The sequence below is a fragment of the Apiospora phragmitis genome, assembly GCF_038363925.1.
Source record: "Apiospora phragmitis strain CBS 135458 chromosome Unknown utg000013l:1.0-2965645.0:1.0-2969333.0, whole genome shotgun sequence".
In the NCBI taxonomy this organism is placed as follows: Eukaryota; Fungi; Ascomycota; class Sordariomycetes; order Amphisphaeriales; family Apiosporaceae; genus Apiospora; species Apiospora phragmitis.
This window is the reverse complement of record NW_027117413.1, coordinates 815,116-842,149: the sequence shown is the minus strand read 5'-3', so window position 1 is coordinate 842,149 and position 27,034 is coordinate 815,116. Positions and strand designations below refer to the sequence as shown.

The window sequence follows — 27,034 nt, the reverse complement described above, 5'->3', positions numbered from 1 at the left end:
TGGTCCAAACATCAACCTCTCCAGGACAGGTAAGTGCCTTTCAAATATGAACTCCTATATCTGCAATAGGGCATATAATCCAGCGATTGTCTCTGCAATACATAGCCGGGGACTGATACAATATATCTCAACGCTTCAGTGCATACCATACCATGCGTGGTAAATCCAGAATCTGACACAAGCATCAAACCTTCGTTAAGTTGCACAAAAGAAGCTGCAGTATGTTTCAAGATCTTGTGCTACGTTAGCGCGGGTACCGCCATTCTTTTGGTTCATAAACCTGGTTGCTTGAACCCAGGGCTGGGGAATATCATGCCGAGGCCTAAATGTAGTGATGAGTGTTTCGAATGAACGACGAAGTTGAAATTTGGCGTTGATTAGCCTGTGTCGGGGCAACTTGCTTCCGAGCAAGATCTTTTGGTAGGACCGTCAACCACTAAACGCCATTGACGTTTCAAGCGCTGACATCCCGACGAAGCAATGTTGCCAACAGCACCGGGTTCATTCTGATTGATGATGCTTGCTTAGCTTGCTTAAAATCAAGCGAAGTACGCTGCCTTAGCGAGTTTTTCGATAACCTTTCTGCCTTCGATAATCCGTGACGAAGAACGGCAAACTTGATGGACAGTGTAGTCGCTGCAACCGCCGACGTGGCCGCTCGAAACCCCTCATTGCCCGGGACCTCACCCAACATAACGCAAGAGCTTACAGGCCAAACGTCTCCACCCTCTAATGCCAGCTGGTATACCCCTGGGACAGATTTCTGGTTAGATGACCCCTGTTTCTTTATCTACCCTCATTGAGGCCATTATGCTTACTTTCGGTTCAAAGTCTCTATGCTATCGCGTTGGATGCATGCCGAACTTCCAAGGCGCGCCTGGCCAAGCTGAAGCTGACGGTCGAGGAGAAACAACTACTCGTTGTGCCACCCACCGACGCAAGTAGCCTGATTTCGAAGCTCAACTTCATCGTGGAAGGCCGGCAGGGCAAGAAAGGTCAGGCCAAATGGCAGAAACGAACCTCTGGGTTCTTTCTGAGTTTCTGTCAGGTTGTGGAAAAGACCTCGGCTCTGGTCGCGACGATGTTGCCACAAAGTCCAGAGTATACTGTCACATTCGGAGTTCTTATGCTGCTTTTCAAGGTATGTGTGGTTTGAGTCTGGCTCATATTATCGAGGCAAGAGAATCTAAGATTTCATATCGTAGGCGGTAGTGACCAAAAGCGACAGAGAGGAAGCTCTCATGACCTATCTAGAGACACTGGCAGCCAAACTGCCCGTCGTCGAGTTCTACAAATCAGCGTTCCCAACAACTGCGATCAAAATAGCCGTGGCCAACATCTTCAGCGAGATGATGAAGCTCCTCGATGAGGCGCTCGTATACTATCGAAGCCCCCGATACGGTTCGTGGCTAATTCGTGCATGGGATGGTCATGAGCTGACTACGTGCTGTTTCTAGGGAAGCTGGTAGATGCCATAATCCAGCCTACCGAGTCCAAGTTTAAGAAGTACATGTCGCAAATCGACATAGAAGTACAGAAACTGGCGGACTTGAAGGACATCGCCCACGAAGCGCAGGCGATTGACATCCACGAGATGGTGACTCAGACTGGAAAAGGCAGGGAACCCCTGAAAAGAACCAGCATCGATGTACTGACTTGTACCAGCGGTGACCACTATGTACGAAGAGTTCCAAAGAGTAAGCGGATCTCTATGCTCTAGTCTGGAGTCCTTGAACCAGTGCTTTCTTCGCCTTGACACCAAGATGGAAAGTGAGTCTCCCAGCACGAGCCATTTGATTGTTATTTGAAACTAACCTTTCCACTAGATATGAGGACCTTCGAAATGATCAGGTACATGCACGATCTGGAGAGGGCACTTTTCTCTTCGCCAGATGCTCTATACTGGGATCCGGATGAGGCCCTTGGGAGACTTGCCAAACGAGGATTCCGACTTTCACTGAAGGATCACTGGGACAACAACGGAATACTCGAAAGACTGGTGGAATGGTCCCGAGCATCTGATCCCTGCCCCCTACTCTGGGTTGGAGGGCAGTCCGGGAACCAGGATCCCTGGGTGACCGAGCTTTCTCTCGACATAGTCCTGGCTCTGTTGCCTCAGCCCATCACAATCCTCTATGTATTCTGCTCAGATATCGCATCCGCTTCGGGAAGCTTCACCCCAGCCGAGCTGGTGCGGCTTCTCATTGCGCAACTCTTGAGACTACACCCTCGACTTGTATACGAAAACCCCCTGTCCTACAGTGCACTTCGTCTCCAGAATGCGTCAGGATTCAACGACCTATGGCAGATCCTGGAGGAATTGGCCTCCAGCTTGACCAGTATCTACGTCATCATCGACAGGATCGAGGAATGTGGAGTCGCCAAGGAATGTACAGTCGACGACGATACTGATTTGAAGACCACCCTGCTCCCAAGTCTTGCACAACTTGTACACGACATAGTCGGATCCAGAGCCATTGTAACTAGCATCTACGAGGTTCCGGCTGAAGCGTTTGAACACGACCTGGAAGAGATGGTTGACGATGTTTACATCGCGACATGAAGAGATAACACGAGAATTATGTAGCATATATAGCGTGCATTTGTTCGAAACCGATGCTACAATGCTACAACGAGAGCTAGGGATTGGGAATGATGTACATAACGATAATGACAGACAATCATGACAAACCACTACGGCGGCACGATCATCTCTGGTTTGTTGAAAGCCCATGGCCTCGAGTCTGCTAAAAGTACCAATGATAAAGAAGAGACCAAAATTCGTTTCGCAAATGCCACCTGGTAAAGACCGCCGCATGTCATCTTCGCGCCAAAGAGCGCTGCTGAAACTTGCGCGTTTCCATCTGTCCCAGCTCCACGCGCGACTCCCTGTACCCCTCCTCGAAGTAGTGCTGGAACCGCAGCGTCTCGTTCACGATCTGCTCGACGTGGGCAAAGCTCATGGCGCCGCGGCGCTTCTCCCGCGCCAGCGCGATGGACTGCGCCATCCGCAGCACGTTCCGGATTTGCCGCCCGTTCAGGTCCCACTCCTGGACGTCGTCCAGCCGGGCCAGCAGCTCCTCGCGGCCCTGGAGCTCCAGGGGGTCGAGGCGGGTGATGAAGTTCAGCCAGATCTGGCGGCGGAGCGCCGCGGTCAGGGGGCTGAAGCGGACAGCGAGCGACACGCGGGACTGGAAGGCGACGTCCATGGACCCCAGCCGGTTTGTTGTGAGGAAGAGGATCCCGCGGTAGTATTCCAGCATCCGCAAAAAGACTGCGTTAAGTCCCGCAGCCGCTTAGAACACATTTGTCCCGAAGCATATATGGAGGCACTCACCAGATACGATTGCGTTCCTTTTCAGATCCTCATAAGATCTCCTCTCGAGCACAACATCTGCCTCGTCGATTAGAAGTACAGCGTCCCATCTTACCGAAAACTCAAATATTATCTCAAGACGGAACACGACTTCCTTTTCTTTTGAGACCTCGCCGATGTTGACGGGGTATAGTGGCCGTTCAGTATATTCGGCAATAGCCTCTGCGTCGCGCAATCTTTAGATCAGTCAACGGTTTCATAATCTGGTGCGACGCTACCTACCCGCTGTAAGGGTTTTGCCAACACCTGGGGGACCATGTAGAACAAGTACAAGAGCCTGTGAACGCACATGGCGATAAGCTGCAGTCCCATACTCGAGTGGGGGCTTGGATATACCATACCTGGCCCTTGTGAGCAATGAAGTCACTAAGACTGCCTGATAACCTCCCTCTCTTGTGCTCTTCCACAAGGTCACATAGCGTCTGCTTTGTGTCGCGTGCTATCACAAGACCTTCAATGGCGTCCTTCTGCCATTCCACGGGCGTTAGGTTGGCTATAGTAACACTATACCACGTCGTTGTGGTAGGCAAACAGCAGTACAAAACGGAAGGGCAGAGTTGAGCTTGGGTGTCGGAGAAGGGCTCCGACGCAGGAGCACTGTCTGGTGCACCCGGAACGTCTTCGAGTCCTGCCACCGAGACTGGAGCTTCCCGGTCTTGACCCACTTCGCTGAAGATATCCATCATGGTTGTCACCCTGCGGAGGACGCTATTCCCCCGGAACTGAGTATATCCTGAATGATCGACAACAACTCTTGCTTTCAACTGATGCGCACAATGGCGAACGTTAGCGGAGGTGCAACCAATGCGAGAGGCGGGGGCTAGCATACGTTTCGATTCTCTATCTTTTCTGACCCCATTTCCATGGCAGAGGTGCTATTTCGGAACTCAATGGCAGGTCCGCTATGATACATGCTCACGGGATTGTCGCTTGCCAGGGTTTTCCACAGCTGCCCACGTTGTCGCAGCTCGGCAAGCAGGTTGTCAATGCTTTTCTGATTCCCTTGCTTATAATACCGCAGAGGATAGAACTCGAGGTTGGCTACGCGCCGCGAGCCATTGAAAGAGGTAATTTTTTTCGTCTCTTTCTGTCTCTTGAATTCCTGAAAGGACGCGTCCCAATCCACGAACCACAGGTCCACAATAAACCTGCGTTTTCGAGAATGATTAAGCCCCGGTAAGAAGGGAAGCTCAAGATCATCTGGAATATGCTCGCGTTCAGTCGTAGCTGCGACAACATAGAGGCGCGGTTGCTTGAAGTTGTCGATGCTGTACACCAACTCCCCAGGTTCGAAAAGACCCAAAGATCTTCGAACGTGACCCAACCAGTCTTGATCGTATTTCTTAGTTCCACGTGTGAGTTCAAAACATCTCTCTCATACCAAAGTTGCATTTTTGTCAAGTCCTTCGACTCGAAGGCGTCTGGGGAACGCTCTAGTTCCGCAGTGGCGCAACTCACGATCTCGTCATACTTGAAGTAGAGCGGGACAAAGGGCTTTCGGATAGAGATGCTGTAATCGTACTTGGTTATGTAGGGATCTCCTGCTTTACTGAGCGCCATATCGAACGCTTTCATAAGAAGTAGGCTCGTTATGGTGACCCTGTCCTTGTCCCGTAGCTTGTCAAGGATGATAGGGAACCCGTCGGGCCCTGACGAAGGACGAGGGTTCCACTCGGCCTCATCGATGACTTCAAACTTGCCATCTTTCCCTTTGACTCGGCGGCCAATTCCAGTGAGCTCACGAGTGTCTGTCTCGTCAGTCTTGTTGTCATTCTCTGTATGTGCGTCTGACGCCTGGTCATTATCATCAGGAAGATCCGGGTTCCCGTCTGTTTGGGTCCCAACCTCATCTATGGGAGTTAGTATGTATCCCAGTTCAGCCGTGTTTGCTTCTCACTCTGTGATCGTTCGTCCCCATTCACGACCATCTTGCCGGCTATTTTCACCTGGCCTAAATCACCTCGTTCGCATTTCCCTGGGTTTGACTTGAGGTCTCCCTGAAGGTTTCGGGCTAGCTCGGGGGAGGCGCTGCTTGCTTGGGACGAAGGAGAATGCAGTCCATTCGTTCTGGCCGACACCGCCATATGAGGCTTCTTCGGAGGCGGAGGCGGAGGCTTTCGCTTCCCTTTAGCTCCTTCGTGAGGAGGCGACATCATCTTGTGAATAGGTTGTATGAGAATGTGTGAGGAAATCCCGAAGAATTTGTGGAAGGAAGAGAATCAGGCAGGTTTTCGCCCCCAACCAGAGGGGGCCACAGACTATTGAGCACCTCACGGTACACATCCGGCTGCAATTTTGACCCCTCTTGCAAGGGCTCGTCACGTCTCAGCGGCCGCATTCCCCGCCACCTACGTAACGTATCTTTAATGTCGCGTGTGATTGGCCCACCGGACAATAATGGCCATGATGATGATCATGATGGGTATAGTTTTCGACGCGCTTGAATTTAGAAAGGCGGCAGGGAGTTGTCACTTGCTATAATAACGATGAAGTGTATATTGTCAATAGCAGCGGCGAAGTCCCCATCATCGTCTTCATTACCTCAAATGGGGAGGGAATGCGAACTTGGGCCTGCCATCGATTTAAGCACAACTGGTCTTTTCATTGGTTAGTAAACGCAGTCATGGCGCAGAACTGTAGTCAGCTCTTACCGAGGCCGGTTGGGAACCTGAGTGGGGAGCGGCAATCAGGGGCTAGTCTTGGAGAGGAAGGTATAAAGGCAATGATCTGTATCGCTGCAGCTGACTGCCACCGTATGGCTGAGGTGAGAATGGCCCCGATTACAGATCCTGAATTCTCACCGAGGCGCTTTCAGGTGTGTGATGGGATAGTTGAGGATGGACTCGGACCGACCAGTCGTCTCTAGAAAACAGATATATCAAACCTCACGTCACAATGCCCCTGTCACACCCAAATATGTTCCCTTGGTCTTACGTTCATCGTAGATACCCATCGAAATTTTGCTGACAGCAACTGCGTCACCTAAGCAGAGGGGCCGAAACGCCCATGCATCCAATCAGAAAATTGCCGTAAAGAGATATTATGTGTGGCCTCGTACTACTGAAGTCCGTTCAGTACTTCACGCTTGATCTCAAAAGTGGAATACCAGTCGTGACAGATGCCACCTCTACGTCCATCTGTTGAGGTTGATGTCAATATTGCTTTCCCCTTCCTGTTTTCATTCACAGCTTACCTTGATAATGGAACTTACTCAAGTCGGGAGGGACAGACTCATCACTAGTATTGTAACTTGCAGTACTGTGCTGTCATCCACGGTCTTGCGCTTGTGGTGCAGGCTAACCACGAAGAGCGGCGTCCATTTGGACGATCGGACCATGTTCTTCTCTGTTCCTATCACCATCACTGCTGTTGCCTCTACTATATGGGGTTAGATATACCTTCTCCACCTCCTGGAAACAAATGTTAATCGATAGTCATAGATTTATATGATGGCAGCAGAGGCAGGCCAGCCAATGAGCTCGTTGAGGCTGTCACACTCGATCCTTTGCCCGAGAATATCGCTATGATGGAAACTTACTTCAAGGTAATAACGCATTCCAAATTTTTCCTTTTCTGGCATAAGTACTCTTACTCACCGTTTCGCGGAGGATCTAGGCGACTTATATTGGAATTTCTACTTCGCCTTTCGTGCTTGCAACCGTTAGGATCTCCCTCTGCCTCTTATACCGACGAATATTTACAACACCATCTTTCCGACGGAAATCGACGATGGTAATGGCAATTTGCATCGCCTGCCTCGTTACGAGTTTCGTCGTGCACCTCTGCCTATGCTTCCCACTCAGCAAGTTCTGGGACCGTCTGCAGCCGGGGCGATGCCTAAACGGGAACCTCTTTTTCCTCGCCATTTGCATCGTCGAGACTGTTCTTGACGTGACGATCATGGTACTGCCTGTCAGAGCCATCGTCTTCGTCCAAATACCTTTGAAGACGAAGCTCGTCGTTGCTGGCATATTTCTACTTGGGGGCTTGTAAGTCACACTCCCCCACGGGTCGAGCTTGGAAGTACACTAAACTCGAATGCAATACATAGTGCGGTCATTACAAATATTCTTCGCATGTATTACACATACCAAGGAAGCGGACTAGAAGGTATGTTGTCCCGTAGCAGATTCGAGTGTCTTTATTTTATCTCCTTTCACTTTCCACCCCTTTGTTTCCCTCTTCGGCCTTTCTGTTATCCGGGAAAGCAAACCCAAAACGAAAAGAAAAACAATAATCTGATGTTTTATCGACTGATATTGACTGCCCCCTTTAGTCCAAACGGATAAGGCCATACTATGGGGCGCGATTCACAATGCAACAGCGGTCCTCTGCGGCAACCTCCCAGTTTACCAGCCCATTATAGCTAAGATAGGCAGAATGGCGAGTAGTATACATACAGCATTTATTTTTTCGGTCCTTTATCTTCGAAGACATTGGAGGCAACGGATCCAGGTTGATGAAAGCGATACGGAGTCGAGTCTTGAGATTACTGGGCACCTCGCAGCGAACAGGAATCAAGGACGAAACGATACATCGGAAGATGCTCTGAACCTGGGGTTCTATCGACCGGAAAGTCAGCATATCGCGTCCTGGCGAGATGATTGAGGCGACGACGATGGTGATGCGGATCCCACCTCGCGCAGAGTTGCCCACACGAGGAACTCTGAGGTGGTTTGAAGGTTGTATAATATGCAGGATGTTCAACTTGGCATTGAGCGGAGTTGAATGAATCCAACCGCAGGCTCCGTTATTAAGTTATTATCTATGCCTAATCGCATATGGCCGTATAGTAAGCAGCTAACAACGGTGTTGGCGCATCGACTTCGCCTTCACCTAGCGGCATGTATTCCTTGCTAGCGCCTGCGGGTTTCGCATATAGTGAGTGCAGGCGGATTTCGCATATATATATTGACATTGGTGCTAACAGCTCTGTCTCATGTCAGCCCTATTTCTCCCTGACGCCACTCCTCTCTAGCGGGCTCTGAGACATATCTTCAAGTCTCCCAAATCCTTTTGCGACAATTTGGCCGGTCAAGAGTTACCCAAGTTACCGCGCCAGATAGCAACCATGTCGGGAAAATCAACCAAACCCTTCCGCGCAATTGTCGTTGGCGGCGGGCTGGTTGGCCTTACGGCCGCCCACATCCTTACCAAAGCTGGCATCGACTTCATTGTGCTGGAGAAACACAAGTCCATATTGACCTCGCGCGGGACGCAATTGGCGATCTGGCCGCAAACGTTCCGCACATTCGATCAACTCGGCCTACTGGAGACGCTGCAGCCGATCTTGGATTGGTGCAAGCGGACGATTGTCCTCTCGGCCGAGAATGCGTGCGTCAGGGGGAGGACAGTCTGCTGGAGCTTATGGAGAAACAGTAAGTACCATAGTAAATGCAATGTGTATAATACAGAAGCTGACAGTTATTCAAGGTTTGGTTACGCTGTCAAATTCACTCAGCGCCACCAGTTGATTAAGTTTCTCTTTGATAGTTTGCCAGAGACTGCCCAAGCCAGCATACTACTCGGGAAGGCCATGGAGAAGATCACGAGTTCCGAAGACGGTGTGACCGTGGCCTGCGACGATGGGACTCGGCACGAGGGCTCCATTGTCATCGGGGCGGACGGCGTCCACAGCAAGGTCCGCTTATTAACGCGGGCTACAAGGTTCGCTGTTGAGCCAGAAGAGTTGTCGCAAGACCAAAAAACCCCGTTCACGACGACATATCGACTATACTTTGCCGATCTGCCCATGCTACCCGGGCTGGCACCGAACACCAAGTACGATGCAAACCACGACGGCATGTGCGCCCAAATTGTCTACGGGAAGGATTCGGGAGCGTTTGGCCTCTACGAGAAACTTGAAAAGCCGACGTGCACGCCAAAAAGGTATTACACGGAGGAGGACAAAGAAGCGATGCTGAAGAGATGGGGCCAGCTTTACATCGCACCTGGACGTACCATTTCCGACGTCGATTCTTTCCGGTTGGGCGACACCGGCATGATCAATCTGGAAGAAGGGTTGATAGACGACTGGTACTGGAAGCGAACTGTATTGGTCGGCGACTCGGTACGCAAACTTGAACCGCACGCGGGCTTGGGCTACAACTGCGGCGTGACCGACCTTGTCGTGCTCGTCAACAAAATGCGGAAGCTCCTGCTCGAAGACAAAAGTCCGGGCAGTCCGTCACTGGAAGACCTCTTTCACTCCTATCAGGCCGATCGGGCAGAAGATACACTTGCCATGTCGGATACCTCTATGAAGGCTATTAGGATGCTGGCATGGCCTGATTGGAAGTACAGGGTGATTGCCAAATACGTCATACCGTATCTTCCTGTGTCCAGCATGGCAGTCAAGAGCATCATTGGTCCCCTGGTGGCCGGGTCACCCGTGCTCGAATGGTTGAAGGAGGGAGCGTTGCCTGCTTCAATGGTGCAATGGAAGCACCATCCTAGCGTTTGAGGACTTGGATGAATGCAAGATATATCCAATATATCCATTCATCAAGTAATACATATACCCAGTACGAAATATCGTTTCCATTTCTCCAGATTGATAGAGCGAACTGTACTCATGAGAACCTCAACTCACCAAACCTCTGGTGTTGCAAGACAGCGGCTCCGGATACCCATGTCCCCTTAAACTGGAGCTCTCCAGAGATATCTACAAACTTTGGATTGAGCCGATGTTCCATGGAACCTAATGGAAGCGGGTTCATGTTATCTCCGGTACAATGCCTGATTTCTATTTAGATAGCTCTGGCCGAGACTCAGGTTGGCCAATTGAAGTTCCTCTGTTAACTCTGTACAACTTGCATGTGCAGAGTGGTTCTTTATACACCAACTCACCCTCCGACGCTCTCCAACATGTACAAGACTGCGGATGTAACCTCAGAGCCGCCACCGCCATACGGCGCTGGCGAGCACGAAACTATTCAGAGTTACAAACTCGTCGAAGATAAAGAGATTGCGAGCGATCCGGAACTCAGGGAACTGAATGCGATATGTTTACCTATATGGGAAACTCGAATCGGTTCTCCGCCAGCTGGTGGTGACCACTTGAACAAGCCAAACGGTCGCCATGTCGCACGCCCAGAAAGACCCGAGTATGCCACCGTCATGGGCCAGCCACCGAATGCCAGGTGGAAGGCGGTCTGGTGCACATCCGAGACGACATGCATCGCCACGGCTTGTCCTTGGGGGACTTCCGGCTGTACAGCCGGGTGCTCTTTCCCATCGTTGCGAGCGTTTTATATAGTCAAGATTGCGAGACACATGTGGATACCCTTACAACACTGGATGCCCCCGCTCCGTACTCAGCCCATGCCGAGGCCTTCGAACGAACGCCAAGCGCATCCTTACTCTCGCGCGCTTGGAAGTACATGCTGTGTGTCGACTATGGCGTCCCCGGCGTGAAACCGGTCAATGCCATAGGCCCCGTTCGAAATTTGGACGGTGACTTGTTCGCCTTCGCAGGGTCTGTGGTCAACGTGGCCACCCATTTCTGTCACTACTGGATCAACATGTCGAAGAGGCAACGCGTCAAGTTCTGGCACTGCATAGCCGGGTCTAAGCGCCAAATAGACTCTTCCGACTATGGCATGATGCTCTATCGTCTCCATATCCACCACGAGAGGCACTACCACAACGCATACCTCGGGTACGGCCTCAACTATACGGGTGCCCTGCCAGCCCTCGTCGACAGCATCCCCTCGAAAGGGCTGGAGGGGCTTATTCGTAAACTGTCGGTCGATTATCACGTCATGGTGCCGGCATTACACTCCGACAGCCCGCGAGAAGCGTGCCAGATGAACAGATCCATCAGGAATCTGGCAGACAAGTATGGCATCTCACTGACTGTGCCGACCGACAAGATGGTGGTACGGGTAGATCATGACTCTGAGCAGAAGAAGAACGGATGTCGCTGGAGCCACATTGCGAAATCAATACGGCTCGCTCTGCTCTTCGGAAAGAGGAAAACTTATGGATGAACAATGGCACTATATTTAATATAGATCGGAATATCAGACTGAATATATCAAAGCACACTTCGAGCAATACTTATAGCCAATACTAGGGCCGAATTCTGCCATGCAAAGTACGCTATAGGTGGGTATATGCAAGCACTCGTTACAGTGAGTGAGAGAACTGGATGTGGTCAACAAAAAGAATGGCAAAACAGAAAGAAATATATCATCTCCGATACGGGGAATCGAACCCCGAGCTCCGCGGGTCTTCTTCGACGTGCTCTAGCGACGCCAAGATGAAAACGCAGTATGTTGACCGTTACACTATATCGGATTGGGATGAGGAAACTGGTCGCTGATACGCTTGATGAATCATGAAGAAAGCGGCAGAAAATCCAAAGAGGGTCTCCCCTAGACTTTGCTATCCACTTATTCTGAAGCTGGGTTAGTCACAAGGCTAATCTCAGATAAGCTTGAAATTAAGGTTGGGTACGGACGGAATAGGGATGAACTTTGTCCATATCTTGGTTCAGGTCGGTGACGTTTAGTCTGTTCACTATTTGGTTTTTATTCAGCAGCTATATATAGAAACGTAGAGTGGAACCTGCCATATTCGGTCAGATATCATGGAGTGGAATAACACTTATCCAAGTTATCGAAGTACCACTTGTCCAAATCATTGTATACGCGACACTGTGGAAGTGTTGCGTCTTCCGTACCTTTTGTGTTGTAGGTGCCGCCAAGGGGGGAAACTTACAGGTAAACCCATGTTTCGTAGGCCACATCAGCCACATCGGCTAGTTCTACGACTACTGTGGTGGAGCTGCTACTGCCAAGGAAGGGTTTTTTTTAGCATAGTTTGACAAAGGAAGAAACCCTTTGAGCAGATACCATAGCATTCCAAAGGGGATGGTGAATGGTCGAGCCTTTCACTACAGGAAAGGATCGCCTGTAATAAACCTAACCAGATGTAGGTACTATGTTAAGTCAGGATTACAAAGTCACCTGGAACGATTACCCTTTGAGCCAAACAAATAATTTGTTTGGCCATAGTTTTCATGTTAAATATACAATACACGACGGATGTGTTTGGTGGCTGCATTATAGTATAAAGAATGGTTGTATAACGAGGAAAGGGGTTGGGTCGCCGCCATGCTATCCGGCGATGGGTCATGAGGCCCGTGGTCCCCAGTATTGTGTAGCAACGATGACCCAGACACAGCTCGTGATGACTTTCCTTTGCAATCGGCCTTGCTTTGCTTGATGACGATGCCAAATGCTTCTTCCTGTACGAGCCCAGTCCTGTCACATTGTTTCCAAGATTCGTGGCATGCTAGCATCTTCAACACTGTGGCAATCTGCTTCAATTAGATGCCCTAGAACGTTATTGAACATCTTGCCAGGGTCAATAGTAGATGAGGCCCATGAAACCAAGGCCTGGTGAACTATTAATCACGCCAGCGGGCGCCATCTACATGCCTATTGTGAACTGTATAAGTGAACGGCTCTGTTGCATTTCTTCATTCCCAACTTTGCTGCATATCAATGGCCGCCAGGAACCGCCGTCCATGAAGTAGGTTCATTGGCAGAAGGTCGTGCAATTAGGTCTGCATGAGAGAAGCAAAGGTAATGCCGCCTGGAGATCACAGTCGGGCGCTGTAGCCTAGCCGCCTAATGGCGCCCTGCTTCCAGACCAAATCGACTGAAGCCCACGCTAGCGTTGATCACCACCGCTACCGGTACGTATCGCTGCCACGCTAGCACGGGCGGCGCGCTCGTACCACGAAGCAGTCCGTGCACCGGCAGAACCTCGGTCCCCATTTCGCCCATTTAGCGGAAACCCCGGCTAAATCGCCGAGGGTCTATATGATGCCTAACAACAAGGAATTCTCTCGCTGAAGCTTCGAGTTAACGGCAAACGAGTTGCGTGCCGCCTCTATCCCAAGAGGGCAGGCACCGGCTTCTGGTCGATCCGGGTTATAAGGCTTCCGACGTCCTCTCTCCCACACTGAGATGTGTAGACGCCTTGTGATTGTCCCTTACCCATGTTCCATGGGTGATACATGATCGGGTGTTCTGAATTCTAAAGAGGGATCAGTAAGGGGGTGCAACTGAATCCTGGTATGGCACCAGAATAAGGTTTTAGTCGTTAATTTTTTTTCTTTTTCTTTTGCCTCTCTCTTCCTTTCTTTGGTAGTGTCATTGTCGTCAATCACTCCGCCTGCCACTACCTACTTCTCACAATAAATGTCTTAGTGATCTTTTCACTTACACTGCTGCGAACGATGTCGAAGCCACTTGCGATGGCAGGCCGTGCAGACAGAGATGACAAGGCTGTACGATCCGCTCCGTCTAAAAGTTGAGCTCTTCGGACAATGACGGCAGTCAAATGTGCGTAGCGGTAGGGGCAGGCAGGTATGCCTTCCAGCGCGCTCTTATACTAGTTGGTTGCCACTGTAGATAGATAACGAAGCTGATCACCAAAGGTATCACAATGCCGTGGGTCGCCGCCACCTCTCACGAGAACCCGGTGACCCCCTAGTTCATTTGACTGGGGGCCTCCAAAGTGTCGCCGCCAGTATTCCACTCATGAAGCTCCCTCTACTTCTACCTCAGGAGAATGTAAAAGAAGAAATGCAGACAGCCTGGGCCCTGGGGTGGAACAACGGGTGCAGATGAATATCGGGATGGCATTACCACCGAAGTGGCAGGGGACTGATTGAGAAACCCTGCAGCTGGTAGTTCTTCTTTTTTTGTTCTGTATGCAAAAAAGGCTGCTCCAGGTCTGATTCGAACCCGGGGGATCCGTCACTATTCCGGCGGTTTAGCTCAGTGGTATGTTGTGTAGGTCTGATACAAATTGAATTGCTACAGGTACCTGATTGTTGCTGTGGTGTTGTCACTAGGTACCCAGATGCTTATGCACTGACCTGTGCGTGCCTGAAGTGCCTGAAGTGCCACTATGGGTTGCCCTATCATTACCTACCTACATGTTTGTACTTACTCACCTAGACCGCCTGCGAGCCCTCGTACTTATTCATCAATGCTGGAAACAACTCGTCGTTGGGGGGATGCGAGGCATCACGAAGGCCCTTGCCTTGACCAACCAATCCATATACACATCTGCTTGTCCGGTTGGCTTCGCGCAGAGATAATCTCAACTGCAATAGAAATGGTAATAGCAACTTTTCGCAACGCGTTAAACGTTATAGGTGTATAGAGTAAAGAGCTTGAGATCTGCAAGTTATTGTTTTACATAGTGTTTGATATGATTATTGCCATTTTGGTTTGCTGTATGACAGGACCAGCTGCTTACCGAATATCTATGCAGCTTCAACCCGAACGACCTTCCTTCCCTACCTACATAAGTCCTAGTAACAGAGAAATCTATCGTCTAGGGTCCCCGGAACACTGTTGATGAGCCACTGCATGTGGATACCGACTTTGAACCGGACCAGGGCCCCAAGGCTGCTCAGCATACGCAGATTAGTACCTGGTTTATCGCTCTCCACGAAAGTTTGTAGCTGTTTAATTTTTTTTAGTTTTTGTCCTTTCCCCTATGTTGTGAAGGATTCAAAAACGCATGCTCCTGGTGGGATTCGAACTGGTCTGCCGTTGTACATCTTACCTGGCCTTTTGGCTCAGTGGTCTGTTGTGCGAAACTGATTGATATGAAGCTGGAGCTTAGGGCTGTTGAGCTGTACCTATTGCCTGGTGTACCTAACACCCGCAGGTACACTTAGTCCCACAGGATGGATGTACACACGTCCAGCCTATCTCTCTGAGCCTTAAGTGGCCTGCCAACATGCAAGGAAGGGCTTGCAGTTATCCCTGCAGTCTAAAAGGTCGTCTTCATGTATGCCGTGGAATATCAATAACAAGAGGAACAATAACCTAACTAACCACCCAAACTGATTATTGATTACTGCTTTCCAAACGAACAGACCACATCTACACATGTACACAGTCTCTTCCCGTTGTCTATTGTTAAACTGTGATACATTATACAGGCCCACGCTACACTCTACGTTCATCCCTCGAACTCAAGAGGCTCTTTCTAGATGGACCCATTCACCCCTCGAACCACCCACAGCGGATCACTGTGGCTCATACCAATGGCATCGAAGAGATTTCTCAGTATTCCTCCCTGCTGGGTGGCCTTCTCCGACTGTCCGTTGCTCAACTCGACGATCTCGATGTTCTTCCAGCCCGCGAAATGCAGGTAGTCGCCGACCATCTGCAGCCTCTCCTCCTCGCTGATCACTAGCCACCGAGCAACAGCTTTCGTCGGGAAGCAGCGATTGCTGATGGTAAGGTGAACGATGCCGCCATCCTTCATCACGTCCCTTAAGCTCCTCATCACCTCAACCGGGCTGGTGAGGTAATCAATAGATACAACCAATGTACTCGCGTCGAATTTCTTCACCTCAGTAGTACCAGCTGATGCTTCTTGTGTAGTATCGTTGTTCAGGAGCGCGTGGGCGACATCCGGCTGCTCATTCAGGTCCACCACGATTCTACCACAGTTCAGGACAGGGTTGGCCGCGAGCTCCTCCCGGTTCATACCCATACCCGTCACCTCAACTACCCCTTTACCCTCCAGACCTGCTGCTGCTTTCTCGATGTCCGGCGGGTAATGGCTGACCCAAGAACTGCACAAGTCAAGAATTCGGGCTTTGCGGGGCAGCACGGCGTCGTAGTAGGATCGTAGGGATGCGATGGCCTCATCGTCGATGTGGGTTACGAACCGCGGCGTGTCATAGAACGACGTGTCCGGGCTGGGATCCTGCCGCGCAAAATCGGCTTCGCTGTAAGGCCAGGACGCATGCCGCGGCTTGTATGACCGAGTTTTCCATGTGGAGCTGGGAGCCGCATCTGTCGTCCTCTGATCTGCCATGCTGGTGTACGGCTTTTGCCTCTGTGTTAGGAACGCGGCGAACAGCAGACTACTGGCGGAGGTGGGTCGGAGGCGTCGGATTGGCTGCAGCATAAGGTGTGACTTTGATAAAAATTGCACTGAGTGTTAGCCCAAGTGTTTCCTGGTATTATGACCTATTTGGAAATGGAAAGAGGCATGTTGTAACGAAGGAGTGCGTGCAAGTGTGTTACCTTCCAATTTCCGTCACGGCCGGGCCGGATCCACTACAAATCGATGACGTCGGAGATAATGCGCCGACTTTTAGCCCGGGGAAGGTGGAGGCGTAAGTTCGGACCTGGGCCCCACCATCTCATGCCCGGGGTGTTCATCAAAGAGAGAAGCAATCCACCATAACCAGGCCCATGATGGGCTGAGACTGGCAAGTAAGCCTGGGGAAGGCCCGTTTATGTGACCTCACACTGGTGTTGGGTTCGAGGTGGAATAATTAGACACGGGATAGCAGGGGGTCTGGCAATGAGATATTGACTGGTCAAATGAGGCTATGTCGGGGATGCGATGGCATGGAACCGAGACGTCATTACTTCTATACGGATCTACGGGGCTAGAGTGGGAGTGCGTAGCTAGCAGCTTCTAATTCTGATGTGGAAGAGAAGGCCGATTCAAACTGAAGAGCAGGTGAAGTTCAAGAAGATAACAGTCCCCCTGAAGTGACATCTGCCATTCTTTCATATCGCGCACGGAAGGTGTCTCCATTCCACTGCTCCTCCCCGTTCGCGCCCTCCACCGACGTTCGGCACGGGAGTCCAATCTGCTCAATGACGAAGCTGGCCACCACGCTCGCCCGAACGATTGCATCCGATATCTGAATAGCGTCACCGTTCGCAGGTACTGCAACCATCATCACCACAGCTTGTTGTTGAGTTGCACGCCCCGGATTCTTCTGCGCGGCGGCCACGAGCGATACGGCCAAGGCGCCCAGGAAGGCGTTGCCGGCTCCCGTCGCATCAACGACGATCTTCTGGTCTTTGTGGTATGGCCGGAAGGAACGCGACAGCCCACTGGCACTCTTGGCGAAGCAGCCCATCTCGGCGGCGCGGACCACGAGCATCCCCTGCCAGCCGTCGGCAGCAACCCCGCCTAATAGCTCCGCCGCGCACCTCTCAATGACTGTCTGTTGCGACTCGACGCGGTCCTCGGGCGATTGGCGGATGGACTCTTCTGTGCTGTTCGTCTTGGCGATCCCGTAGAGGCCGAGCAGTTCGAGGTGGTTGGGCGAGAAGACGGTGACGAGCTTGCACGCTGCTTTGTGGGCTTCCATGTTCTCGGGCGTGCATTTCCAGGGCAGAGGCTCCCAGACGAGCAGAGGGAGCGCTCCGATGCCGGCCTCCTTGCGTCGGCGCAGAAGCTCGGGAACTTGGATCATGACCGCTTCAGGAGGAAGCAGCATGTGGAATGCTTTTGCGGCGAGCAGATTGCGGGGTAGCTGTGCGGGCGTGGGCTGGAGCGGCGTGGTGAGATAGTTGAACGTCTTGTCTGCGCATCAAGTTTTGTAGTTAGCGGAAAGCTCTGCGACTATATGAAGGGTATGGCATGACTTACTGTTGAAGGCCTCGTCGTGGTACACCAGCTTGCCTCGGGTCGACTCCCGCGTCGGGTCGACCACCATCTCGAGCGTGACGCCGAGCTCGCGTATGGCCTGCGCGGCCGACTCGGGAAAGTCGTGGCCGGCAACGATGAAGCTGCCGACCTGCTTGGCGTCGCGGGGACCCGTGGCGATGCGGGCGCCAAGCATGCTCCAGGCGCCGGACCCGCCGATGCCGTCGCGCAGCACCCGACCGCTGGGCAGATGCAGCTCGTCGAGGACCAGCATGCCCAGGGAGACGAACGAAATTGCATCAGAATCCATATTTGGTCAAATATGTGATGAGCGAATGCCGGTGTGGAATAAAGATGCTGTCTCGGGCCTTTTTAATATTTGAAGTAAGCGAATGATTCCCTGTAGTAAGAAAATCGCAGGGGAGAAGGCTGCATTGGCTTGCCGAACGTGCGCACCAACTGCCATTCACTATGGGAAGCTGGGCAATCAGTGTTTTTAACAGGTGGAGAGTCAGCATTGCATTAGCAGGTAAGTGGGCGCTAATAAATATTCCAACGTTGTGTCACAACAAGAGCATGTGTAGGAAGGTAATACCATATCGAGTTTTCCGTTGAGACGATTCCGTGAAAAGAATATCGACAGAAGTGTGAATCATCTCCAGCTCATCAGCTAAGTATTTATTTCTTATACCGTACTGCATGTGTTTCTGCCCCCTAATGTACACAATCCCCTCTCATCCCTGCAAAAGAGATGGATTGATCATCTACCAGAGCCTTCCAGTGGAAGGAGAAGGTGTACAGCTTATACATATATGTGTGTCGGAACTCCGACAAGCATGTCCACAACCAGCTTTACCTCAACACCTTGCTTTCCCATTCCATCCAGCTTCTGGCGTAATTCGCCGACGATCTCCGATGACGAAAGCTGCGCAGCGCACCAGTCATCATACCGTCTGATCCCGTAGTGCATGAAAGTATCCCCCTTTTCCTCTTTGTGAGCTGCTTGGATAGCAGCATAGTCAAGGTAGCCTCCAGGATTATCCGTAACGCGCATAAGAGGTCCTACCAGTTCGCATACTGCGAAACCCTTCATGACCAGCAGAATACGTTTGAGGCTCGCCATAATCTGGAGGACTTGGTCGTCGATACCCATGAAGAGAGGCCGAGAGAACTTCGGTCCTTGACCGTATTCCATCGAGCGCGAAAAAGAATGTCTGCCGTATTCACTAGGGGGCTGGCACTCAGTTTGGAGAGCCAGAGTCTGGATCCGAGAGGCCCAGTGATCAGGAGCAAGTGGCTTAGGAACCTTGGAACCGATGTTGTGCATTAGGAATCTGAAACTGCCACTATGACGGTGATCGATGTTCTGGATAGTGAAGATATCCTTTTCGAAATTGACCCAGACGAACGCGGGCTTGAGATGGCGGAAACCTGGTTCGTGGGAAACCGATGGAGAGCGGTAAGCAATACCCAAGGGATCGTCGTATTTACCCTGCATCGTCTGGACTTGGTTCGTGAAGCGAATCTTGTATTCCATAGGGTCTAATGGATCGTCCTGGTCACTGGCAGCACTGCGTGCGGGAACTCGTACAAACTCTTTGGTTGCAGGGTTAAGGGCTCCGTAGAAACGAGTTTCATCGAACAGACTCATATGGTGGCGAATAACCGGCACATCTTGGCGCCATATCGACCACACCATCAACTGGATCTCGAGCGGCAGCTTGGGAAAGAGGTGAAAGTGGTCGAGAGGCTGCGTTTCTGCTCTGCGTTTGCTCGCCGTGGCACGACGGCCGCGTCCCTTCTCCATGATGTCGGTAATGCCCTGGCAATGTTGAAGTGAAGTCGGCTGTGTAAGAGATGTTAGCTCGGGCGCAGGTAATTAATAGGATGACTTCTTACGAGTGGGTACCTCTAGGCAGGAGAATCTCTTGTGTTCAAGATTAGGCGTATGTGAAAGCGGAAGGAGATGCTTATTTATGCCTGACTGCTCGCATTTCCGTGATGCGGAGAGAGGTGCACACGTACGTGCTGATGTGCAACAGGCCCGAAATGCAAATCGAGTTTGGACAAGAACTTGCCCAGCAGAAGGAGGCCTGTTTTTGTGATGGTGAACTTGATGGGTCAAGTAATGGAAATGTGAAGAGCCTTCGCCAGTAGGTGCCTAAGAACCTGAACTCACAGGTGGTGTGCACTGTGGTTGTCGAGAGGTAGGTTGTTTGTGCCTGGGGCTGCTGTGAAACCCAAGATACAGTGCTCTCAGCACAACTTACGGAGTAGCTAACCGTACTCTGCATCCAGGCCTGGGGGTGCACTATCCCAGAATTTTGACCAATTCTCGCAGTCTCATCCAATTTTCCAATCTATTGACCATAGCATGTTCTACATGAATTGCGAGTAATCTTGCATCTTCATCTTTGAGTAACGAACATGGACAATGGATCAACTGAAGTCTCATGGAATCGATAGGCCCCACTGAATCGACAAGTCCCACTTCCTTGGGTAGCAGCATGTGGGGTCGTTTTCGGATCTCGTAGCATCTCCAAAGGTGGATTCTTGGGCATTTAAGGTTTATTGGACCCTGTTTTTGGAGAGGGGTCGCCCCCTGGAAAAATAGACTGGCAAACATCACTTCCATTTTCCGGGACCTTCTAACTCAATCAACGGAACAAACAACATCAAATACCCAAGGCGACGACCTGAGCAAAAGCCCTGAATATGTCATCTGCTAGGAAGGCCGTTCATGCAGGGCCCGACGATTCCTGGCATGGCGTTGTGAGCCCGGACGGCCCTTTTCAGCCAGAAGCCGGACGCTATCATCTGTACATCGGCTTGTTCTGCCCTTTCGCACATCGAGCTTATCTAGTGAGACACCTGAAGGGCTTGCAAGATGCGATCGGCGTGTCTGTCGTAAAGCCCTACCCGAAAGGCAACGACCAGGGCTGGCCCGGCTGGCAGTTCCCCGGTGCCAACGGGCCCGAGGACGTCTACGAGGGCGCGACGGCCGACAAGCTGTTCGGGTCCAAGTTCATGCATGAGGTGTATTTCAAAGCCGACCCCGGCTACAAGGGCCGGTACTCCGTGCCCGTGCTGTGGGACACCAAGACGGGCACCATCGTGAACAACGAGAGCCACGAGCTTCTCCGATGGATGCCCACCGCCTTCAACAGCCTCCTGCCCGAAGGAAGCCCCGAGCGGCAGCTGGACCTGCTACCCGAGCACCTGAGAGACCAGATCGACGAGATCAGCGAGTGGATGCAGCGCGACTTAAACACCGGCGTGTACAAGGCTGGCTTTGCGCGCAGCCAGGAAGAGTACGAGGAGAATGTGCCCACGGTCTTTGCAGCTCTCAACCATCTTGAGTCCATCATGCATAAGAATGGTGGTCCGTACATTCTCGGGAAAGAGTTGACCGAGCTCGATCTGCGCGCATACGCGACCATCATTAGGTTTGATGCCGTTTACGTGCAGCATTTCAAGTGCAACCTGGGCACCATCCGAGGCAACTATACTGTCATACACAATTGGCTAAAAAATCTATACTGGAATGTTCCTGGTTTTAAAGAAACTACAGACTTCAGGCACATTAAAGAAAAATGTGAGTTCTGATGATCTTTCGTTGGAGACCAACTTTGGCTGCACCGTGCTAACTTGGGAAACAACAGTACACTAAAAGCCATGGTGATATTAACCCACTTGCTATCACGCCCCTGGGTCCCTTCCCTGATATCGAAGCCGGCAGCAATATAGAGCTCAGTAGTATACAGCCAGGCTCTGTTGAGCACCCAGTGGTTTTGGCACGCCAGAAAGACTTGTATCATGCAGGAGTGGCCTCCTCGTTATGAGTCTTTCCTTTTTGCCAGTCTGAGTTCATATTATCTTGAAGTTGAACTAGAATTTACAGGGCAAAGGACGAGTCTCTATTCGTTCATACCACGATCAGTTAGTGAATTGTCGTATTTTACCGATAACCCTTTGCATATGCCAATATCACTACAAATCTGTTAAGGCTGGTCATGTTTTGCTGATGAGTTTGTTAATGTGCTTAAAACCATTACAATGCATAGCACCTCTACCTTGTTCTTCCAAAGGCCGTACGGCCGTACCCCTTTGTTGATGTTTTCGGCATGACGTAGGCTGTATGTGAGTACCTTTGTTATGGGAGCGCCCTGTTTGGGGTCTTTGTTTGGCGAGGCTTCTGATGAATTAGACAGTAGCTCTTGCGAAAATACTCTCTCGGAGCCACTCATCAACGCTTGAGTATACGTAACCCGTCATATTTAAGTTAACGATGGCGGAAAGAGCCAACCACAGGGTGGTTTCCACCTTCAAAGAGGTGACCGACACTGATGGCAAGTTTATAAAAGAGGATGGACTAAAAGCTATCTGTTAGTAACGCTCTCTAAACTCATGGCACTGCTCCTACTATCACTCTTTATCACCCTTTTCGTGGTAGTGAAGCATCAACCGGACGAAAGGCTAGAAAAAGCATATCAAACACACCTGGATATAGTCCAGGTGCTTAACGATACCAGACCAATCAGACGCCTTTCTCGCAATATCGGCCTTCAAGCAAGCAATGCCACATCGATAGGGATACGAATCGATTGCAGCCAAGTACCTGACAAGATTTCTGACCAGATTCGAACTCCGGTCAAGATAATGCACAATGTGGCACGTCAGCTGCAGATTTCTGAACACAACGTTCAAGGAATGGCTCTAAGACTAGAATGGTACCATGAATCACTTCTGTTCAGAGTGAAACGGCCTGCCAAAAGATCGATAAAAGATCGATATTAGCGTGGTACAGCATCGAAAATCTCATCTTACCCCACGAAAAGAGAGCTACGTAAAGAGTGGGTTGCCAAAACCGCCAGGCTACGCAACACACTTGTGCCACTGCTGAAAGAAGCGGAAGTGATAGCTGTTGAACTATCCGATATTGAAGATGCCCTTATCCAAATTGGGGACAAGATAGAGGGAAGCCAGAGGGTTCATCTGGATATAGTCAAGACACTACGTAGTAGCTGGCTACGCTGGTTCAACATTTTCGCGGCTCCTACACCAACCTACGATATCAACGATGACGACATCAAATCAATAGACTCATACCTCCCCGACGTACGAGCAGCGCGGACACACATGACGCGTCTCAAATCGGGCCTGCTGTCTGCATATGATGATCTAGCCAATCTTGAGACGAACACATGGTTTGACAGCGCAAGAGACTTGATACAAGATCTTACCGATGACCAGTTCATTTCTCAACACTCGTTGAAGCAATTAGTGGAAGCGCTACAGTATTAAGTGGATGCGCCCCTTGAGCCGCGGACTGCCACAGTAACAGTGACGGCAATTGTGATACCTAGTGCATAGTTGATGGCATGAAAAGGGAGGGGATATAAAGCCCTGCAGCTAGTACGGTGTGGTATTTAACCTTGTTTCTAGTTTGATGCAGTACTCACCAGGCGTACTAGTATTTATTAGTTTATTATGTTTTAGTTATTTTTCTTCTTTACGAAGCTATTAAACTCGTTACGGATTAGATTGCAAACTCGCGACGGCCGGCTTTCTTCGTGAATAAAAGAACCACGTAGCTGGTGCGGCATGAATCTAATTACTGACGATCAAATACGAAGTGGGAGCAATGAAAGATCTGCTAACTAGTCATGACACACGAGTTCCTCCCCTAATGATTAGGCGTAGTAACTGACCCTAGGAGGATGAGATAGTCTAAATGAAGGTCGAGCAGCGGGTTACAGTGTTGCATCTACTCATCCACGTTCATAAAACATTATAAGCGCTAAGCGCTCTTCGTCGTGGCTCATGTCATGTGGAGGCTGGAGAAACCTCGTCGCAAGCACATCTAGCTTCTGGAGGGCATAGTCAACAACGGCGCGCTGCTGATGGCTGGCGAGATCCAGATGTTCCCGACGCTGGTCACCCCGAGGAACTCCACCGCGTCCTCGACCCGCGACATCGTGAGGGTTCTCGTGAAAGCGAAACAGCTTATAAAAAGCGCGGTGGCTGATTTAAAAGCTTCGACTACTCGAATCCCCCCGAAGATGCATCGTAGAGACTTTCAATGTCTATAGACTCTGTGGTATTAGGCAATGGTGAAAGCTATTCTTCTAGTGTAGACAAGTGATGCACTCGAAGCTGGCTGCGCGAGCTTTAGGAAGGTTGATAGGTGGTAATTCTTAGGAGACGAGTATAATTTGATTCGTTAGTCATTATATAGAACCTCTAGACTAGACAAGCAGCTTGCAGTTCCTCACTCCTTCTCCAGCCCATTTGTCTGGAAGCTGGTCCCGTCCCACCCGTTCTGGATGTTGTACTCATCCTCCTCCGTTGTGCCGTGCAGGACCTCGTACCGCACCATCTCGCCGCACACCCCGTCCCCCTGCGTCGGACCCTGGCACTCGCCCTGGACCAGCCGCGCCAGCCGCCCGCCGACGTCGCGGCCCTCGAACCAGGCGCCCTGCATGTAGCCGAAGTAGGACGCGCTCGTGTGCTCGCCCGCGAACCAGAGCCGGCCCACGTTGGCGCGCAGGTTCTGGTGCTGCTCGAGCGTCGTGCCCGCGGGCCAGCACGAGAAGGAACCGTAGGCCCAGGGGGTCTGGCCCCAGCGCGGGTACTGGAACGCCACGGGCTCGGGCACGTCGACGTCCGGGAACATGGCGCGCAGCACGGACATGGCTTCCCATTTCGTCTCTTCGTCCGTCATGCGCTCGACTCGCGCCGACTCCCGGTCCGTTACCGTCACGAAGAGGGCGTGCGAGCCCGGGAAGAAGCCCTCCTTGTCCAGCGATTGCCAGATCGGGTACCAGCCGCGCTGCACCGGGTCCGCGTACAGGAAGTACTCGGTGTCGGTCGGCCACCAGGTCTCGTTGAACTGCATGAAGATCTTGGTGTACGTGCCCAGCAGGAAGGACTCAATGGCCACCTCCTTCCATTCCGGCAGCGCCGGCTCGAACGCCACGGCGTCCTCGTGCTGCAGCACGCCGAGCGAGAACGTGGTCACGGCGTAGTCGGCCTCGATGCAGGTGCCGTCCTTGTTGACCACGATGACGCCCTCATCCGAATAGCCGATGCGGTACACGATGGTGTTGAGGCGCAGGCGCGGGTCGTTCGCGGTGAGGAACTCGGAGGCCTCGCCCTTGAGCCAGGTGTTGTGGCCGCGCTGGTCGACGATGAAGTTGTTCTCGTCGCTGAACTGGAGGAACGTGAAGTTGGAGACGGCCGCGTTGAACACGAGCGAGGTCTCCTCGGGGGTATAGGCTTGTTCACCGTCTACATGGCATGGTTAGTCAGTTATTCGCACGGGACGGGGGTATTGAAACCGTTTCTCGACATACCGTACAGCCACCACTCCACTGCCTCAGCCGCCTGGGGATAGTCACGCTGGCTCGGCTTCCATACGACATGGGTCAAGCCTTCGCGCATGGTGCGGTCCTGGATGTTGTCAGCCAGCAATTCTCCGGCTTCGGCGGCCATGCGCTCGACGGCCTCCTCGTACCAGTCAATCTCGGCAGTAAAATCCACTTGACCAGTCTCGTTGTAAGTTATAATCTTCGAGAAGTTCGAAGGCGTGTTACTGATGTTCCACTTCTTCTCCTGTAATATCTGGGTCAGCGGTCTTCCGGGATATGTGGTACAACCCTCGATAAAACATGACATACGAGTGTCCAGATAGGGTTCTCTGAAAACGAGTTAGCTAGGTTTCAAATGTGGCAATGAGCTATAGCTTGAGTACATACCTTTACCCCCGGGCTTGCCTAAGCCTTGTGCCCAATTGGCACCATACTCGACTAGTAGAGGTTTGCCATCTGGCCCCATGCCAAAGTTCTCATGGTGAAGTCTTCCGCCGATCTCATCCTTGTACTCAACAATGATGAAATCGGTAACAGAAGCGTTGGCCAAAGTTTGCTGAAGTTGTGTCAGATCGATGGTTAGGTTCCAGGATATGAGAGGGTATAGCATACTGCGATTGTGATACCGGTGATCCCCGCGCCCCTACAGATCGAATCCGTTAGCCGAAGCTGCCTCCGCTCTAAAAATCTCCAGGGTTTCCTTACAGGATGGCCACCTTGGTCTGCTGACATGTGCTACTTAGGCGACGATAATGCTGGTCCACGGGTATAGCGCCAGCTGACACCCCAGAAAAACTAACGAAGAAGGACTGAGGTGCTATCAGGTTCAATAACGACACAACGCCTCCGAGCTTCAAGAGAGTGGAAGGCATGTTGGAGGGCTGCTTGTGTGACCGGCTTATTTCTTGGAAGTTGCATGGAACCAAGAGCAAGTAATTTGTGGTGCTCTCTGTCCTTATATAGGTATGTTTGTACTCATATATATTCGACCTGAGTGACGTGAGAGGGCCAGAGACCTGGATATGTGACGAGCGGCGGGTAACGTCTCACATTTCCCCTTAGTTACCGTCTTGGTGTTCCGTGTTATCTACCGCCCCGCATCATGGCATTATTTTGCGCGATAGCTACAATGACGGGCATGTACGAGTCTTTCGCCGATTCAATCGACCCAACCCCGGCACTGACATATTGGCGCAAGGCGGGTGAGTACGATATGGCAACGCCTCACTAGAGAATGTTCCTTTCCTGGCTATTTTGCGGGAGGTGAGTCAGGCCTAACCATATTAGGGCTGTGGTTGTCTATGGCAACCTAAGAAAGCAAGCTGGATAGCTGAGATAACGAAGAGGGCTGGGCCGTGCCGAGGCCGTGCTCTTTGGAGGAGCTCTAGGTTAGAAGGCGATGAAAGGGACGCCAGCCGTTCGAGGCTAGACACTTATGCAGCCCAGAGTTTTCTATACCGTCCCGTGTCTCCATAATGTACGACACGTACCCGAGTAAGGCGCGCACCCGGTCCGCAGCCGCACGACTGTGGGCCCATCCCGTCTGCTCTGACCATGTGGCCCGAGATAGTTGCAGCTACTCCACTACATCTCATCGACGATCCTAGGATACCATGTTCCTTTAGATATACCAGACCAAAGCAAATCCAAACTCTCTTTGACCCTTCTCAGGTCTTACTCTGACCCTAACTGCACCTAATCCATGATAATGCCAACGATGAAGGCGACGAGAATACTGACTTCGTACCGAATCCAGCGGTTTTGGAATTGAACGTAGACCTCATTTCACACACAGCCTGTGCTGCACGGGCAGAGGGATGGACAGCACAGGCACGCTGCAGTGGCT

At 51.4% G+C, this 27,034-nt stretch overlaps 10 protein-coding genes across 10 annotated transcripts; 4 read left to right on the top strand and 6 right to left on the bottom strand.

Annotated features, from left to right (window-relative positions):
- Positions 1–620: 620 nt before the first annotated feature.
- PG994_014004 (Vegetative incompatibility protein HET-E-1) lies at positions 621–2,563 on the top strand (the record flags this gene model as incomplete). The annotated part of the gene is made up of 6 exons (XM_066865413.1): positions 621–766; positions 832–1,141; positions 1,206–1,401; positions 1,458–1,678; positions 1,740–1,770; positions 1,827–2,563. 6 exons carry the CDS (start codon positions 621–623, stop codon positions 2,561–2,563), a joined length of 1,641 nt encoding a protein of 546 aa, XP_066708542.1.
- A 256-nt stretch (positions 2,564–2,819) lies between these two features.
- PG994_014003 (AAA family ATPAse) lies at positions 2,820–3,263 on the bottom strand (the record flags this gene model as incomplete). The annotated part of the gene is made up of 1 exon (XM_066865412.1): positions 2,820–3,263. The coding sequence occupies one exon, from the start codon at positions 3,261–3,263 to the stop codon at positions 2,820–2,822; it is 444 nt and encodes a 147-aa protein (XP_066708541.1).
- A 933-nt stretch (positions 3,264–4,196) lies between these two features.
- PG994_014002 (uncharacterized protein) lies at positions 4,197–5,532 on the bottom strand (the record flags this gene model as incomplete). Its single annotated transcript, XM_066865411.1, has 3 exons — positions 4,197–4,524; positions 4,758–5,221; positions 5,299–5,532. 3 exons carry the CDS (start codon positions 5,530–5,532, stop codon positions 4,197–4,199), a joined length of 1,026 nt encoding a protein of 341 aa, XP_066708540.1.
- A 2,915-nt stretch (positions 5,533–8,447) lies between these two features.
- Positions 8,448–9,839, top strand: PG994_014001 (monooxygenase; the record flags this gene model as incomplete). The annotated part of the gene is made up of 1 exon (XM_066865410.1): positions 8,448–9,839. The coding sequence occupies one exon, from the start codon at positions 8,448–8,450 to the stop codon at positions 9,837–9,839; it is 1,392 nt and encodes a 463-aa protein (XP_066708539.1).
- A 712-nt stretch (positions 9,840–10,551) lies between these two features.
- Positions 10,552–11,367, top strand: PG994_014000 (uncharacterized protein; the record flags this gene model as incomplete). Its single annotated transcript, XM_066865409.1, has 1 exon — positions 10,552–11,367. The coding sequence occupies one exon, from the start codon at positions 10,552–10,554 to the stop codon at positions 11,365–11,367; it is 816 nt and encodes a 271-aa protein (XP_066708538.1).
- A 4,033-nt stretch (positions 11,368–15,400) lies between these two features.
- PG994_013999 (uncharacterized protein) lies at positions 15,401–16,240 on the bottom strand (the record flags this gene model as incomplete). Its single annotated transcript, XM_066865408.1, has 1 exon — positions 15,401–16,240. The coding sequence occupies one exon, from the start codon at positions 16,238–16,240 to the stop codon at positions 15,401–15,403; it is 840 nt and encodes a 279-aa protein (XP_066708537.1).
- A 664-nt stretch (positions 16,241–16,904) lies between these two features.
- PG994_013998 (Ribokinase-like protein) lies at positions 16,905–18,128 on the bottom strand (the record flags this gene model as incomplete). The annotated part of the gene is made up of 2 exons (XM_066865407.1): positions 16,905–17,755; positions 17,822–18,128. The coding sequence occupies 2 exons, from the start codon at positions 18,126–18,128 to the stop codon at positions 16,905–16,907; spliced, it is 1,158 nt and encodes a 385-aa protein (XP_066708536.1).
- Positions 18,129–18,620: 492 nt separating this feature from the next.
- PG994_013997 (uncharacterized protein) lies at positions 18,621–19,625 on the bottom strand (the record flags this gene model as incomplete). Its single annotated transcript, XM_066865406.1, has 1 exon — positions 18,621–19,625. The coding sequence occupies one exon, from the start codon at positions 19,623–19,625 to the stop codon at positions 18,621–18,623; it is 1,005 nt and encodes a 334-aa protein (XP_066708535.1).
- Positions 19,626–20,533: 908 nt separating this feature from the next.
- PG994_013996 (uncharacterized protein) lies at positions 20,534–21,660 on the top strand (the record flags this gene model as incomplete). Its single annotated transcript, XM_066865405.1, has 2 exons — positions 20,534–21,364; positions 21,481–21,660. The coding sequence occupies 2 exons, from the start codon at positions 20,534–20,536 to the stop codon at positions 21,658–21,660; spliced, it is 1,011 nt and encodes a 336-aa protein (XP_066708534.1).
- Positions 21,661–24,089: 2,429 nt separating this feature from the next.
- Positions 24,090–26,060, bottom strand: PG994_013995 (polyamine oxidase (propane-1-3-diamine-forming); the record flags this gene model as incomplete). Its single annotated transcript, XM_066865404.1, has 6 exons — positions 24,090–25,108; positions 25,174–25,432; positions 25,498–25,517; positions 25,576–25,744; positions 25,801–25,831; positions 25,894–26,060. The coding sequence occupies 6 exons, from the start codon at positions 26,058–26,060 to the stop codon at positions 24,090–24,092; spliced, it is 1,665 nt and encodes a 554-aa protein (XP_066708533.1).
- Positions 26,061–27,034: the final 974 nt, after the last annotated feature.